The sequence below is a fragment of the Carettochelys insculpta genome, chromosome 5 (genome assembly GCF_033958435.1).
Source record: "Carettochelys insculpta isolate YL-2023 chromosome 5, ASM3395843v1, whole genome shotgun sequence".
NCBI classification, from domain to species: Eukaryota; Metazoa; Chordata; order Testudines; family Carettochelyidae; genus Carettochelys; species Carettochelys insculpta.
The window spans coordinates 29,132,794-29,148,177 of NC_134141.1; the positions used below are offsets into that span (position 1 = coordinate 29,132,794).

The window sequence follows — 15,384 nt, forward strand, 5'->3', positions numbered from 1 at the left end:
TAGTGTTGCCCGTCGCCGCTGTCATTTTCTAATACAGTGAACAGATTTGTGTTTCAATATTACTTCAGCACAGCATAGCACAGCTTTTCCAAGGTATTATGGGGTTCATGGGTCTTCAAGCGCTGCACCCCATCCACAGCCAGAAGTGACTCTCATTCAGCAGGTACAGCAGGAAGTTTATTTGTTGACTGGGACACAGCATAGTACAGAGGTGTCAGCACAGCAACCAGAAAATCATTCCAATCCATCTTGGGGAGGCAAGGGCCAAGGGGAGCCCCCCAAGCCATAGCTTTGGCTCCCTGCCTTTGTTCCTCTCCTCCAGTCCGGTTAACAGTCTTCCACTCCCCCACCCCCGCCCCCCGCACAAACTAACTGCCCACCTCTAATTCAAAACCATCTGGGCTCCACCCTACTCTTTGTTCAGGGCCAGATGTGTTACCTGGCAGCTTAGGTTACAGCCAGCAGGGGCTCATTCGCAGCCTGGGTGAGCTGCTTAGCCTGCCCCCCCGCCCATCACATAAGGGAACCCCCTTCTTTACTTGGTTTCTCAAAAAACAGAAGTGCCAGTGAACAGAGAGTTCAATGGGGCTTACTCCAAAATTGAGTGCACTCTAAGCACAGTCACCCTTAGCTTTTTTGGGTAATGTGATTTCGATCAAAGTTTTGGAGTTTGGGTTTTTTGGGTTTTTTTTTTTTCTTTTTAGTGATTTAAATCAATCCACGCTGATTCACCCCAACTGTGAAAAGAAACAAAAGACTATTTCAGTGCAATACACAGGAAGCCAAAGTACTCTGAATCCTTTCATTTAGGAGTCATCTGATGAAGTGAGTCTGTGCTCACGAAAGCTCATGCTCAAAACTTTTCTGTTAGTCTATAAGGTGCCACAGGACCCTTCGTTGCTGTTACAGATCCAGACCAACACGGCTACCCCTCCGATACTTGAAAAGTAAGGTATTCATTCGTATGATGAAATATTGGGTCTTGGCTCTTGTGAAGCATCTCGACTCTGCAACAGACTGACCTTGGGGGTAAAAAACTACTAGATTGGAAAGGTATTAAAATGTGAACTTTGGTCTACAATTAAGCCTCTTTCCTTCTGCAACAATTTGTTTCCATCACTCAATCTCTTTTCTAGTTAAATCTGCATTCTTTCTTATATAAATTTGTTATCTTGCAAGTGCTCTGTACTTACAGAAGAAGTGGTTTAAGGTAAAACTTGTTAACTGGGACACACTGCTTGTTTAGGGGCACAGGATTCAGGCTGTGCCTAGCCACTGTCAGGGGCTAGATACCACAGGGTAACAATTAAAAGGGACTGTGATAGCTATATTAAAAATATTAGTTAATATTCAAAAGCTAGGAAATGTACAGAATTCATTATACCTTCATCAAATCTGCTTCCTTTTGAGCACTGATATTTACTGATGAAAAGTACAATGTAAGAGCTATATGGTATTTAATTACATGATCTTCTTTCCACAGGACCTTTGTCTCATTTAGTGGCCAGTGAATGAATGTAGGATGTGCAGGGAATATGACTGTTGTTTTTAGGACTGCTTTATTTGCAGGAGAAGGAGGAAAATGCGTAAAGTTTGAAGCAGAAAGGCACACAAGGATTTACTTTTCAGGCAAGACAGAACAGATTTTGTAATGCATTAAATTATGATTTGATTACTCACTGCTACTGCAAAACACAGTATTATATGATTTTACGAGGAAGATGGCTTCCCTTCAATACTATGTGACAGCCTCACAATTGCATACATAGCTGGTACTGTCAGGGCCAAGATCTTTAATTTGCAAATTGCATCTTGTAATACACACTTGTTTAAAGGCATAAAAATTATATATGCACAGATGTGAGGTTTTTTTTTAAACTGAAGAGTTGTAGCCAGACAAAATCTCCCCTCTACAGACCAGCTTTTGCCTTCCCTCTAAGGTGCCTCAGAGCACACAGGGCACTGAACAGCAGTTAAACAGCACAGTCTTTGATGCCTTCCTAAAGGGGCCCAGATGTGCTGGCTCATCGTGACCCTGAGGAACTGAAAACACAGATAGAGGGCTAGCAGGCTAACTGTTAACGAAGGGCCTCAGAGAACTGCCCTTGGCTGGCATTAATGGAGTAATGCACCCACACAGTTATCCCAGAAGAGGAATCTCTGCCCTTGTAAAAGAATGTCCTGTACTCCCAAATTGCTTATCTCCTGTCTTACAAGTGCAAATTAAGTAAGAATTGCCCTTGTAAAAACTGGCGTCACAAAAGACAGACCAGTACGATCTGACACCATAGATAAGAAAGAGAATACGTGACCCAAGGCGTATAAAGATGGGCCCAGCAGCACTCTGACTCTGAGTGCATTCCCACCAACTACCTGCTGGTCAGGTAAGGTGATTGCCTCCCGAGGTCCGCAACTGGGGACGCCCAACCTCGTATTCGTATTTCCGCGGAATTGAGTGACCAATCCTGGCTTGGCTATGCTGGTATCGAGAGACACAAGGAGGGTAAGATGTACCCACATTAAGGTCTCCTTTTGGTGTGCACAGTTAAAGAATTAGAGCTCTATAGATAGATGTCATTGTATTGGATTGTAACGTAACCTGTTAACACCTGTACTCTGCTAGCATACAAGAAGTAGACAATAGCCTTTTGTAACCACACGCTTATAACTGTAGCTTAATAAACTTGTAACTAGTTAAGATCTAAGCCTGACTGCTGTTACTCTTTATCACTGCAACACAGCCGGCACAATCAAAAGAACTTTAACCGTTTGGTTACCACAGCCTGGCCATAGGTGAGAGTGCTAAGAGCCTAGCGTAGAGTCGTGCCGCCTCCATGGGGCAGACTCCTGGGGCGCCCGTCAGCCAATCCTGGCTGCCCGCTGTGACGCGACAGTGCGTCCTAGCAGCTGAAGTCTTGTGTGTGGAAAGGCTCTTCGTGCTACCATTGGGGCACCCGTCAGCCAATTTTGGCTGCCCGCTGCGAAGGAGCTCCCTGCTCTAGCAGTAAAAGACTCGGGTGTTTAGGACCCTGGGGCATCCATCAGCCTTGCCCAGGCTGCCCGCTGCGAAGGAGCCCAGTGCTCTAGCAGTTAAAGACTCGGATGGTAACAAGGGCATAGTTGGTACCTCACCGCACGTTACCCGGCCACCGGCTAACAATAGTATCAGTGAATAAGACAGCTAAGCAGGCACATTACTATACCAGTGGTCACACCAATGCAAAATGTAGAAATTATCTCCTTACTACTCCTCTTCATGCACCCAGGGACAGCATGAGACCTTTTAGCTACAATGTCACATTGGGAGCTCAGCTGTTATCCACCAGGAGCCTCCTAAATCTTATTACAGAATCACAGCTTCTTAAGATAGTCCCCCACCCCATAAGTATGAAGTACATTATTGTTCCTATGTGATGATTTTATAGTTGGCGAAAGTAAAATGCATTTTGCTTACCTCTACCCAAAGTGGACCAAGCAATCCAGATTGTTTTGGATCAGTCACCTATCTTTTTCATTATTTATCATTACCACAATATGTACCATCTGCAAACTTTATCTTACACTTTTGTCTTCCTTCAGATCATTAGTAAAAATAAATAGCATAGCGGCAGAAACACAGATGTTTGTTGATGATTCCCCATTTACATTTTGAAACCTGTCTGTAAACCCCTTTTCATTCCACTTAATGTGTGCCATATTGATTTTGTATCTTTCTAGTTTCTTAATCAAAATGTTGTGCAGTACCAAGACTGATACCTCACAGAAGTTGAAGTATTATATCAGAGCAGCTACTTCTATCATCCAAACTTGAAATCTCAGAGTTAGTTTGACAAGGTTTTATTTTCTATAAATTCATGTTGATTGGAATTAATTATATTACCTTAATTTAATTCCATGTAGTTATTTGAGAGGGGCTAGTTGGCTTGAACAAAATATATTTTCAGGTATAATGTGGCTAGTTCACTATAGGAACAAACAACGAAGGGTCCTGTGGCACCTTATAGACTAAAAGAAAAGTTTTGAGCACGAGCTTTCGTGAGCACAGACTCACTTCAACAGATGCTGGTCTTGGAAATCTGCAGGGCCAGGTATAAATAAGCCAGAGCAAGGGTGGGGATAACAAGGTTAGCTCAGTCAGCAAGGGTGAGGCTTACTACCAGCAGTTGATCTGGAGGTTGCTTTTGTATTTAGCCAGCCATTCGCAGTCTTTGTTTAAGCCTGAGCTGAGGGCGTCGCATTTGCAGATGAATTGTAGCTCAGAAATTTCTCTTTGGAGTCTGGTCCTGAAATTTCTTTGCTGTAGGATAGCTACTTTTAAGTCTGCTACTGTGTGGCCCGGGAGATTGAAGTGTTCTCCTACGGGTTTTTGTATATTGCCATTTCTGATATCTGATTTGTGTGCATTTATTCTTTTACGTAGAGACTGTCCAGTTTGTCCGATGTATATAGCAGAGGGGCATTGCTGGCACATGATGGCATAAATTATATTGGTAGATGTGCAGCTGAATGAACCCACAATGGTGTGGCTGATCTGGTGAGGTCCTGTAATGGTGTTGTTGGTGTAGATATGTGGGCAGAGCTGGCAACGAGGTTTGTTGCATGGATGGGTCCCTGAGTACCATGAAATTTTGTCAATTCTCCCTCACTGCAACTCTTTGCAGAGCTGCCATGGGGGAAAGGAAGGGGAGGTTTGACAATTCTGTGCCAGCTGGGGCTCAAGCAACAAGGGTGGGGAGAAGAGGCAGGAAGGACCAAGCTTCAGGGCTTCCCAGAGGCCAGATTAACTCTTTTGAGGTCTTGGGGTTAGTAGATTTTGAGAGTGGCCTCTCCAGCCTCTGGGGTCAGGCCAAAATGAGAGGCTCAGTGTGTGTGAGGGCACTGACAGGGAGAAGGATAGGGATGAAGGTGCTGGAGCAGGCTGGGAGTGGAGGTCCGGTCAGGAGAGAGGTTGTAGGAGCAGTCTACAGGTGTGGTATCTGGAAGAGTGGGAGGGTGCAGGAGCAAGCTGCTGGTGGGGTGTCTGACCACGAGGGTACAGGAACAGGTTAGGGGTAGGGGGTCCAAGAGCAGGCCAGGAGGAGGGCAAGGGACGGGGATGGAAGGGTGCAAGAGCTGATCATGAGGAGAGTGTCGGGGGCGGGGGGGCACTTGACTGTGCTCCCTGCTGCTCCCATGTACTCTGCCCTCTGCTGCTCCCACTGGCTAGTTTTCAGCCAATGAGAGCAGGAGGGAAATCATCCCACCTGCACTTAAAGCACTGCATTCCCCCAGCCAGAGGAAGGGGGAGCAGCAGTGCTCAGAGCCATGCTTTTTACTCTGCCTCCCCACAAACACAGTGGGAAGATGGTGCTCGCACACCAACCTCACAGGAGGAAGGGGTACCATGTGGCCGGAGTGCCAGCATGGGCTCCCCACTAGCGGGGAGGGAAGCAAGCCCCAAGCCTTATGGACCATCGGTATAGTGGCCACGGACCAAAGTTTGAGAACTGGTGGTACAGACCATGCCTAAGGGTGAAGTCATGAATGCAAGAAGTCATGCAGTCTTCAGACTCCTTTAACTGCACAGATTCTAACATTTTCAACCCAATTCCATAAAAAAAAAAAATCCCTGATTTGTCCTACTGGTTCTTAAACTGAACTGCAGACCAGAACTACTTGTTAACAGAAATAGTAACTCCTGGTTATCTCAAAATGGGAACAGAACACACTTCATTACCTCCTCTTTCCTGAATTTCAAAAGCCAGCTGAAATCCTTTATTTCCTAGGTGCTTTTTATTTTTAACGTAGACTACTCTTCCCTCCCAAACATCTCCTGATCTAGAAATATGTAAAGACTAGGATTCTAGCAAAGTAAGAGTCAGTGAACATCATGGGTTTCTTTGCTAACATTGTCTGCATCTGCATGTTTTCAAAACAGGAGGACTATGTTTACGCTACAGAGATCTTTTGAAAGAAGTCCTTCCGGAAGACCTCTTCTGAAAAGTTCTTTCGAAAGAACACATCTACACACAAAAAAGCAGCTCTGCTCTTTCGAAAGAGTGTGTCCACACAGCCCCCACTCTTTCAAAAGAACAGGCCAGGGATCACAAAATCAGGCACCATGAGGACTGCTCTTTCAAAAGGAGGGTCCTGAGGAGCGTCTATGCACATTTTGGCGCCCATCCTGAAACAGAAGAGGAAGAGTGCTTTCAAAATGAGTGCCGCATTCTTTTGATTCACTTTCAAAAGAATGCTATTTGTGTGTATACGTGCTGAAGGATCTTTCAAAAGAGCCCCCTTCTTTTGAAAAAAATCTTTCGAAAGAACTTGCTAGTGCAGACACAACCCAGAGGTCTTACAAGAAATGAATCAATTGCCTGGCTCACAAAACAGAACTACATTAACAGACCAAATGAAATCTGAGTGGCACACATTTCTGAGGATTCTGGTGCTAAATGACAAACATAGAGGCCTGATACTTCAAGAAGCCCATTACAGCTTGAAAAATAAAATGGTGCTACACTATTTCATGATAAGACCATGACCTATTTGATAACCTTTTCTAGGGCTGTGTCTGCGTTTGCAATTAATCGACAAAACTTCTCTCATTCATGGGTACTTAAGACCATCCCTCCACCTCTATGACAAAAGTTTGCCAAGGCAAGTGTGTGAACATTGCTTTGTCAGCAGAACCACTCTCCTGCTCACAAAGTGAAAGCCACCCATGGCATTAGAAGTATTTTGTTGGCAAAAGCACCAACAAAGAGCGTTCACATGGGCTGGTGTTTAACCAGAGGGCTTTGCTGATACAGCCTAAACCTTGAAAACATCTGACACTATTGTTACAAAGAGTTCTTAGGACTCCAGAACAGAGTTCAGAAAATAAGTAGATTTAAGAGAATTTAACTGAAATTTAAGAGGATGTGTATGGAATTCATACAAAACATCACTAAAATAATTTCCCAAATATTAAAAGGAAATAGTGCTTAAATCTGTCTGAATTCCATACTAAGCCCAAATCATGATGTGCTAAATACAAGTTGGACTTCTCTCACATGGCATCCTCAGAACCTGACCAATGCCAGTGAGAGAACTTGCTGAATGGGAGATCTATATATTCTAGCACATGACCAACACTTGCATTGTTTACTGGACTCTTAGAAGACATGTAGGTGTAAATTACAGCTAAATAACACACAACACAGAGCCAGGATTCATGGCTGTAAATACACTTTATGGGAGCATGGGGAAACTTGGCCACACTCATAAAACCATGCTGGACTATGGAGTTTTCTAGACAAGAGAGTTCCAGACTAGAGAAGTTTCACCTGTAATTATCTGAAATTTTTATTAAAAAGAAGGGAGAACCAGTGAATATTCAGCAAAATTTGTATCTACATTTGGAGCCACAAAAATGAGCCACAGATATCTGCGCTGACGTTGGCAGATGGGGATACCTGCAGATATAAAGCAGATATCTGCAAATTTGCAGAGTTCTAGATAGAAAATATGTATCCACATCTACATTCTTATCTGCAAAAATGAGCCGTGGATATCTGCATCCACATCTGTCAATGCCTGTGAATATAAAGCAGATATTTGGTGATTCAGGAAGCTCTTTCCTCTGGTAATTCTGCACCACCGCACACATGCAGAATTCATGCACCATGCAGTATTCATCTCCCCACAGAAAACATAATCAGCAAGAAAAGTGTTGCAGTTACACCTTTCACCCAATAGGAAGTGTTGTAGCACCAGAACAGATAGCACTGGAGATGGCAGGCTGAGAGACAGTGTGGGGCACATGGGGTTTCTTAGGGTTGCAAACTGGGACAGAGGCTGAATGGAAGTGGAGGCGCAGGGACAATGGTGTGGAGATGGCTGAGCTGGGGGGTGCACAGAGGCACATGGGGGTGGGGGATGGAATGCAGAGCCACCTGGGGATGGAATGAGGGTGATGTCTGAATGGGGATGCAGAACCACCTGGAAACAGGAAGGTACAGAGACAAATCAGGACAGGGTATGACTGAGTGGGAACACTGGGCCACACTGGGGGGTGGGGAGGCTGAGAAGATGTGCACAGCCAGAGACATGAGGGGAAAGGTGGAGCTGAAGGCAGGTGCAGGGCTTCATAAGGATTGGAGAGTAGAAGAGTCAGAGAGGGTCTAAGGACACATGAGGACAGGGGCAACTTTGTCTTACTAAGAGGTTAGGAGTGAGATAGGGTCTGCATGCTGGAGGCTCCCTAGTAATCCCTGTTCCATATTTCTCCCCCACCCTCAATCCTGCTTCTGAGAGATGCTGAAAATACATTTCTATATTGTAATTAAAATGAATTATACTCAGTTATCTATTAATATGCTGAGCAGAGAATCCATTTGTCAAAAACCTTTCTTGAATTTTTTTTGTCTCTATTGTTAGACAATTCTACCAAAGTAATTGAAATGGGAATAATCATATTGTACAATTTTCACAAATTATGCATAGTTTTAAAATACTGTTTGCATAATTTTTAATTTTTCGCACAGGAGTAAACAAGCCATATCCTGAGGGTCAGTAAACGGTTACTGTCTGAATGTGCTGAAACAATTAAAAAAAAAAAAAAAACAGACCCACTCCACATCTGCCTTTATCCTCTGTTCTCCATTCTTTCTGCCCTGAAGTGACCACAAAATCTGTTGCTGCAGAGCATCCTGACTGCACATCTTCACTTAGGCAAATCTGAAGTGGCTCATCAAATACAAAGCTCTGCAGGGCAGATTTTACTCTACCTTCCCTTTCTCAACCATATCTAGTGTGGATGGGGTGAGAGGAATGTCCAATGTCTCCCTCAGTTTATGCAACCTCTTCTCCAGCCAATGTTGGTGGGTGGGGTATTTGGGGGAGGGGAGGAGGGTAAGGAAAGGCTGATGTTAGTGCTGGGAGCAGGAGAGGTGACCCCACCAGTGTTAGAAATCAATGGCTCTACCACACGTGGTCAGAAACCCTCAGTCAACTAGGACAGAACCAGGCCAACCTCTCATCCCCCTCAGTCAAAAAATCTTCCTGACCCTATTTGCCACTCATCAAGACCCCCCATTCATGCTCTCCTATCACACATGTGACAGGTCTGGGGAAGAGATTCCCTTACTGCTGTGAGATCCATGTGTCAGAGAAATATGTCTACAGCAGCAGTTCCACTGTTTATGAAGATGAGAATTTTCAGCACAAGAGAATAAAGCTGAGGGAAAAAACATTAGGTTACCGTTCTCCCCAAACCCAGTTAGGCTGCTCCTTCCCGCCCTTTCATCTCAATTTCTGGAATTAAATTTGAGTGATTGCATCTTTCTCTATGTTTCTATCATTCACTGTCTGTGATGAACCTCTGTCTGGCTATGTCTACACTACACCAATCTTTTGAAAGATCTCTCCCAAAAAAGCTTCTTTCAAAAGAGCACGCACGCATGCACACGCACGGATTTAAAAAAAAAAAAATCAATTGCTCTTTTGATAGAGAGCTTCCACACAGCCCTCACTTTTCAAAAGAACGGGGTGGGGAATCAAAAAATCCAGCACGAGGACTGCTCTTTTGAGAAAAGGGCCCCATGGGGAATCTACACACTTTTTTCCTGAAAGAATCTTTCAGAAAAAGATGCTCTTCCTCATCTGGGAGAGGAAAAGGGACACTGGAAAAAGTGCTGCATTCTGTTGATTTCAGATCGAAAGAGTACATTTTGTGTGTAGAGGCTCTGCAGGTTCTTTCAGAAAAAGCCCTCCCTCTCCCCACCCCCCAAAAGAACTTTCTAGTGTAGATGTAGCCTAAGTTCTTAAATCAAACTCATCAGTATGGGGGTGCCTTGATTTGCTCTTGGTTTTTAGGGTCAACCAGGACAAGGCTGTAGGGATGTTCCAGGTCTGTTAGAGTGTCTCAACTGTGGAAATTTCTTCTAGAGGAGGTCCACAGAGCACCTCACTCACTTTCTTTAATGGATGTCGGCAGTTTAATCTACTTCAGTAGACCCACATTTTCAGTCTTTGGGGGCCCTCCTTGGGTTTTGGTTGGTTTTTAAATCATCATCATCTTGTATCTATTCCTCTTACTAGTTCAAAACTAATCATCTGGCAGTATTTGGGGGCAGAGGGAGGGTGTGTTTATATGCAGCATATTGTACTCTCAGCTGATTTTGCTTGAGGTTTTTTTGTGTTTGACTCCTTTGCATGGTACTCAGATGCCTTGTGATCAACACCTTATAAATGTATTGCACAAATAAAACATATGGTGGTTCTGGCACTCCATACTCTCTCCCCCACACTCCCAACAGCCATCTCAATACTGAAAAACAATGTGTGAAAGCACTCTCAAGCCATCTGCTGGAGGCCACTTAATTTAACAGTGGGAATTTATGAAGGGAAAATGTAGCTACTAGACTAGAACAATAGGGAAATGCTGAATATAAATGATTTGGTTTAGAAATACATTTCCCACAACAAATTCACCAAAACAATTCCAGCGTGAACTTAGGATTTCTTACAACACAGTGCAATTTGATATAAATAACCAGGTACTTCCATTACCTCCCTACTTATTTACTACTTATTTGTAAAAGCTCTTTTTATCATTACAGTAAGCCCTTAATTTAATGGGCTAACAGAGGAAAGGGGTATCTGTTAATGCCAAAAGTCTGTTATAGCCAAATGCTTATATGGTATGATGATGCACTGACCTTCCCAGCATATCACTCACTCCTGTCCTCTGCAACCCCCGCTTCTTTTCCCCCTCGTGCCCCACTCTTCCCCTCACACCTCCATCTTCTTCCACCAATTACCAAGAGAGGAGCTGAATGCCAGCATGACTCCTTCCACTTCCTGCAGCTCTCAGCACTGCATGTCCTCCAGCCCCTGGCTCTGAGCCACCCACGCAAAGGTACAGCCTTCTGCAGCCTGCCAGTGGGCAAAAGTCTCCAACACCACAGCTGATGCTCAGGCCCATTGCAGGCTGCGTCTGCCAGGCACTGACATGCTCCACACATAGGGCTTGAGGAAGAGAGCTCCTGGGCCCCACCACAGCCCCACCCCTGGCCCCTCCAGCCCTGGCAGTGGTTCTGGTGAGTCTCTGGCGTTTATTTGGGGGCAGCAGCTAGCAGACAGCATCTGTTATTTCCAAAGTCTGTTATATTGGGATTCATTAAATCAAGGGTTGACTGTAATACCAGTTCATTGCACACATTTTCTTTTTTTAATTTGCAACTTAGCATACTCACTTCTATTACAGCAGACTCTCCAATACATGCTTGGAAATTAAAGTATACCTTAAATAAAGATCAGTAGAAATAAAAACAAGACAATTACCTGTTCTGTAACTGATGATCTCCTACTGGATAGTGGCCTGTATTAAAGAATGTTACAAGCTAGCAGGGGTCCCCCCTCCACCGATCACAGCTCACTCTACCAGAGCACAAGCTTCCTCAGCAGCATATTTGGCCAGGGTTCCTATCCAGGACATCTGTCGGGTGGGCTACCTGGTCCTCAATTCATATGTTTACAGGTGCATTATGCTTTGACACAGCACACATGAGAAGACCCAGTGGACAGGGCTGTCTTGCATTTCCTCCTGGGCTTTCCAGGCTCTGACCCTACCTCCTAGGCATTGGCTTGTATTCACCCAACTTGGAATGCACATGAGCAATCCCTCAAAGAAGAAGAGACAGTTACCTGTTCTGTAACTGGGTGTTCTTAGAGATGTGTTGCTCACATCCATTCCAAAACCCTCCCCAGTATCAGAGTAGCTGGCAAGAAGGAAATGAGTGGGAGGGTGGGTCATGTGGTGCATATATTGGTCCGCGTACAGGCACCACTCCAGTGGCAGCCACACCAAACCTATGGCTACTGGCTAGGGCACAAAGCTTCCAGCAACTGGGCATGCACCAGCGCACACCCAACTTGGAATGCATATAAGCCATCACTCGAGGAAGAAGCCCTTTAAATAGAATCAGACAAATTACATCAACTGTCTCAGACTCATTTGATATCAGATCCTAGTTCACAAAGTTGCCTTAAGTAAGATGGTGTTTGTGTTTTAAGAATTAAAACGAAATTAAAAGTTAGCTTGTTAAAAAACAGGCCTCAAATTACATCTAAAACAATTAATAGAAATGAGAAATTTGTGACAAACATTTTTGGGATTTTTAAATGCTCAGTGACCTATAAAGCATTTTTGCCTGATCTCTTTCAGTCATAGTTAGTGTTTTTATTGTAACAGAGGAGCCATTACTCAGCTGGTGCCCTGCACCCCACTCCCCAGACAATCCCATGGTTGGGAATGGAGAGGCGCTGGTTCTCAGTATCAGCATAAAAAAAGCATGGGTTATAGTAATCAAGTTTCAGAGAGGTAGCCGTGTTAGTCTGTATCTTCAAGAACAACAAGAAGTCCTGTGGCACCTTGTAGACTAACAGATATTTTGGAGCACTAGCTTTCGTTGGCAAAGACCCACTTTGTCAGTGGGTCTTTGTCCGCAAAAGCTTATGCTCCAAAATATCTGTTAGTCTATAAGGTGCCACAGGACTTCTTGTAGCAATCAAGTTATTTTACAGTGAAAACTGCCACTCTCTTTGAAGTTACTAGTATAACTTCCATTGATTTCGGTGGTGGAGAGGATGAGGCACTTCGCTCAGGTCAATCATCTGATTGTTCAAAAGGTTCACATTTCAAAATATTTAGTTAAATCATTTCTTTAAAGTGCAAACTAGAATTTTTGATAGTACTATCAAAGTAGTCATCACTAGTAAAGAATTTCATAATACAAATATGGCAGTACAATGTAAAACAGTTTACACAATTTATATGCTGTTTAAATACATTATACTACTATTTATCCCTGTGGTAAAGGCGCTTGTACTCTAGGTACCATCATTTGTGTACGATAGCATCAGATACTTTTTGCATCAAGTAAAAAGCTGTGCATACTACACTCACCAAAGACTATCCTGAAAACATCACAGGTGAATCATTTGTCAATTTTTATAAACATAGCCCTACTCTATGAATACTACATATTGGATATAAAATTCTTCCATGTATAATTAATATCAGAAATGTACAATGCATGATACTCTTCCCATTCACAAAATAAACAAGTACAGCTGCAAGGACTAAAGACACCCCCTTATCTCCAGTCTAATTTGTTGTGTAATAAAATCAACTTACCAGTTTTGTGCTTCTTGTGTTTTGCTTTCTTTTTGATGATGAACAACTTATTCTGAATCTCAGGTTTGTAAGTTTTAAATGGGTGAGAATGAATTTCACGCTTTCTTTGTAAGTCATCACGCTTTCTTTGAAGATGTTCATTCAAAATGTCTTTCAATTTCTTTTTTTTCTTTTTCTTTTTTTTTGCCCGCATCTTAGTAAGTTTTAATTTCTTATTATTCCATAGCGAATTCTCCAAAATCACGTCTCTAGCAACTTGGTGGCAATTTATGTCTGGATTGCTGCTATGACTCCCATTCACATGTACTTGGCAGGTTTTAAGGGTATTTGTTTTTAATGAAATGGGCTCGGCTTTTATTAGGGAAGCTTCATGATGTTTCTCTCCATTTTCTACAACCCTAATTTCGCCTGGGCTGAGAGGTTCACCAAAGCCAATAATTTCTCCAGGACTAATTGGCTTCTTCTCTTTACAGGAGCCAGGTATTTTTACATCACATGTTCTAGCCATTTTATTTTCACAGTTGGCCTTCCTTTCTTTTTCAGCAATGATACTAACGCTATCCAAGGGTATTTTTGCTGAACAAGTAGTAAGAGAATCCATACTTGTCCATGCTTCTACTTTACAGTGAGGTAGCAGCTCTTCTCTACCACCAAATCTAACTTCCCCATTGCTTTTGCTGACATACTCACATTTCACTTTCTCTAATTTAATACGCGGTACTTTTTTTACTTTGATGGGTGAAGCAGGAAACGCAGGCGCTTGAAAAGGCTTCTGTTTGTAAATCCGTACATCAGCCCCACAGAACTGTGGAAAATGAACATAGGCATTCTCCAAGAAGTCATAACCAAGGATAACTTCCCTGCACTCATGTATAGGCTGTCCAAGCACAGCATCTTGAACATCTTTTTGGGTTTCATACACAAAGTCACAGAGACCTTTTAACAACCATACTTTTTGGTAGAACGGAAGCTCATGAAATGGTTTACCTTCCAAAGGATTAACTTCCCCAAGGACTTTAAAAAACTGGGGGCACAACCCAAGCTTTTCTGCACAGCCATCAGGGTTGTCGGTTTGCCCCACAACAGTGTACCACTGTTGCACCTTCTGTCTAAGTGCTGCTTCCCAAGTTCCGTAAGGAAGAGATGGTCTTCGATGCAAGGTAGCTCTACGATGAGGAGGACTTAACAAGGAAGTCATTATTTTAGATAAAAAAGCATTACACTGAGGCATTAGAAGACAACGTTCCAATTCATAGAAGACTATTTCAGGCAAGTTTAGAATTTGTTGTGCTAAACAAAGGAAATGACCAATAGCTGGAATTTCCCACATGGTCTCCATCCTTGTAGGTGCTGCTTGAGCTAAAAGTGACTTTTCCCATTCTTCTATTTCCTTCTGACTAGCTTCTTCTGCCTCTTTTCGTTCTTGCTCTCGTAGCCTATTGAATTGAAAGAAATTTCACAAAAGTTCAGATACCTAATTTATCTTAAAAGAACAAAGAAGAAAAGTCAGAAATACAGAATAAAAATCTAAAGCAACAAAGAATACAGCACATGAAATCTAAATTCAGTTTGTCTCCGTTACGGATAACATAACACATCAGTACTGAAAATGCAAATGTGTACCTTATCTATACTTCTTACTACTGCTATTTAGAAAAAAAATATGAGAAGATGGGCAAATCTTGCTAGATATCATGTTCCCCTAGCTATAGTTCTACAGTCTTTTTACCAACAGACATTGTTTGCTCACCAATTAGAGTCCTACTGAGCTGCATACCTGTTGAGACTTTATCCTTATATTGCTGTACACTCATCTGTCACTCTACGAGCACAACTGGTTCCCAACTTTGCGCTCATAGGCGAAAAACTTGTAAGAGGGATACTAAATTCTCATTAAAACACACGTAAAAGTCTCTGATTGGTTCCAAGAGCTCAGGGAAGGAGTGGCAGCAGGTGGTGCTGCTTTTGGAAGGTAAGTGAACCTTGGGTTGGGAAGGGGGATGTTAAAAGTTGGGGGCAGTTTAGGACCATGAGTGGGAGGGAGAGTTTAAATCTGGTGGCCGGTTGGGTCTGTGGAGTGGGTGGGGGGTTCAGGTTGCTGAAGGTTGGGTCTGTGGTGGGGGGAGGGGGGGTCAGGCTGCCACAGGGTCGGTCTGCGGGACCAGCGGCTGGGGAGGGGGTCAGCAGAAGCCGGGGGGGGGGGTGTAAGGCTGCCGCAGGTA

At 43.4% G+C, this 15,384-nt stretch overlaps 1 protein-coding gene across 2 annotated transcripts in view; it reads right to left on the reverse strand.

Moving 5' to 3' along the window:
* BRD10 (bromodomain containing 10) overlaps window positions 1–15,384 on the reverse strand; it is an 89,847-nt gene that overhangs the window by 53,021 nt on the left and 21,442 nt on the right. The window contains exons 1-2 of one of the 2 annotated variants that reach the window (XM_074994872.1): window positions 14,150–14,327; window positions 13,163–13,967 (exon numbers count right to left, since the gene is read on the reverse strand). In XM_074994872.1, coding sequence (XP_074850973.1) covers window positions 13,163–13,967; window positions 14,150–14,221 — 877 coding nt within the window. In that variant the 5' untranslated portion in view covers window positions 14,222–14,327. Of the gene's footprint in view, window positions 1–13,162; window positions 14,599–15,384 lie in introns of those variants that run through there. The other variant, XM_074994871.1, reaches the window with a different exon arrangement.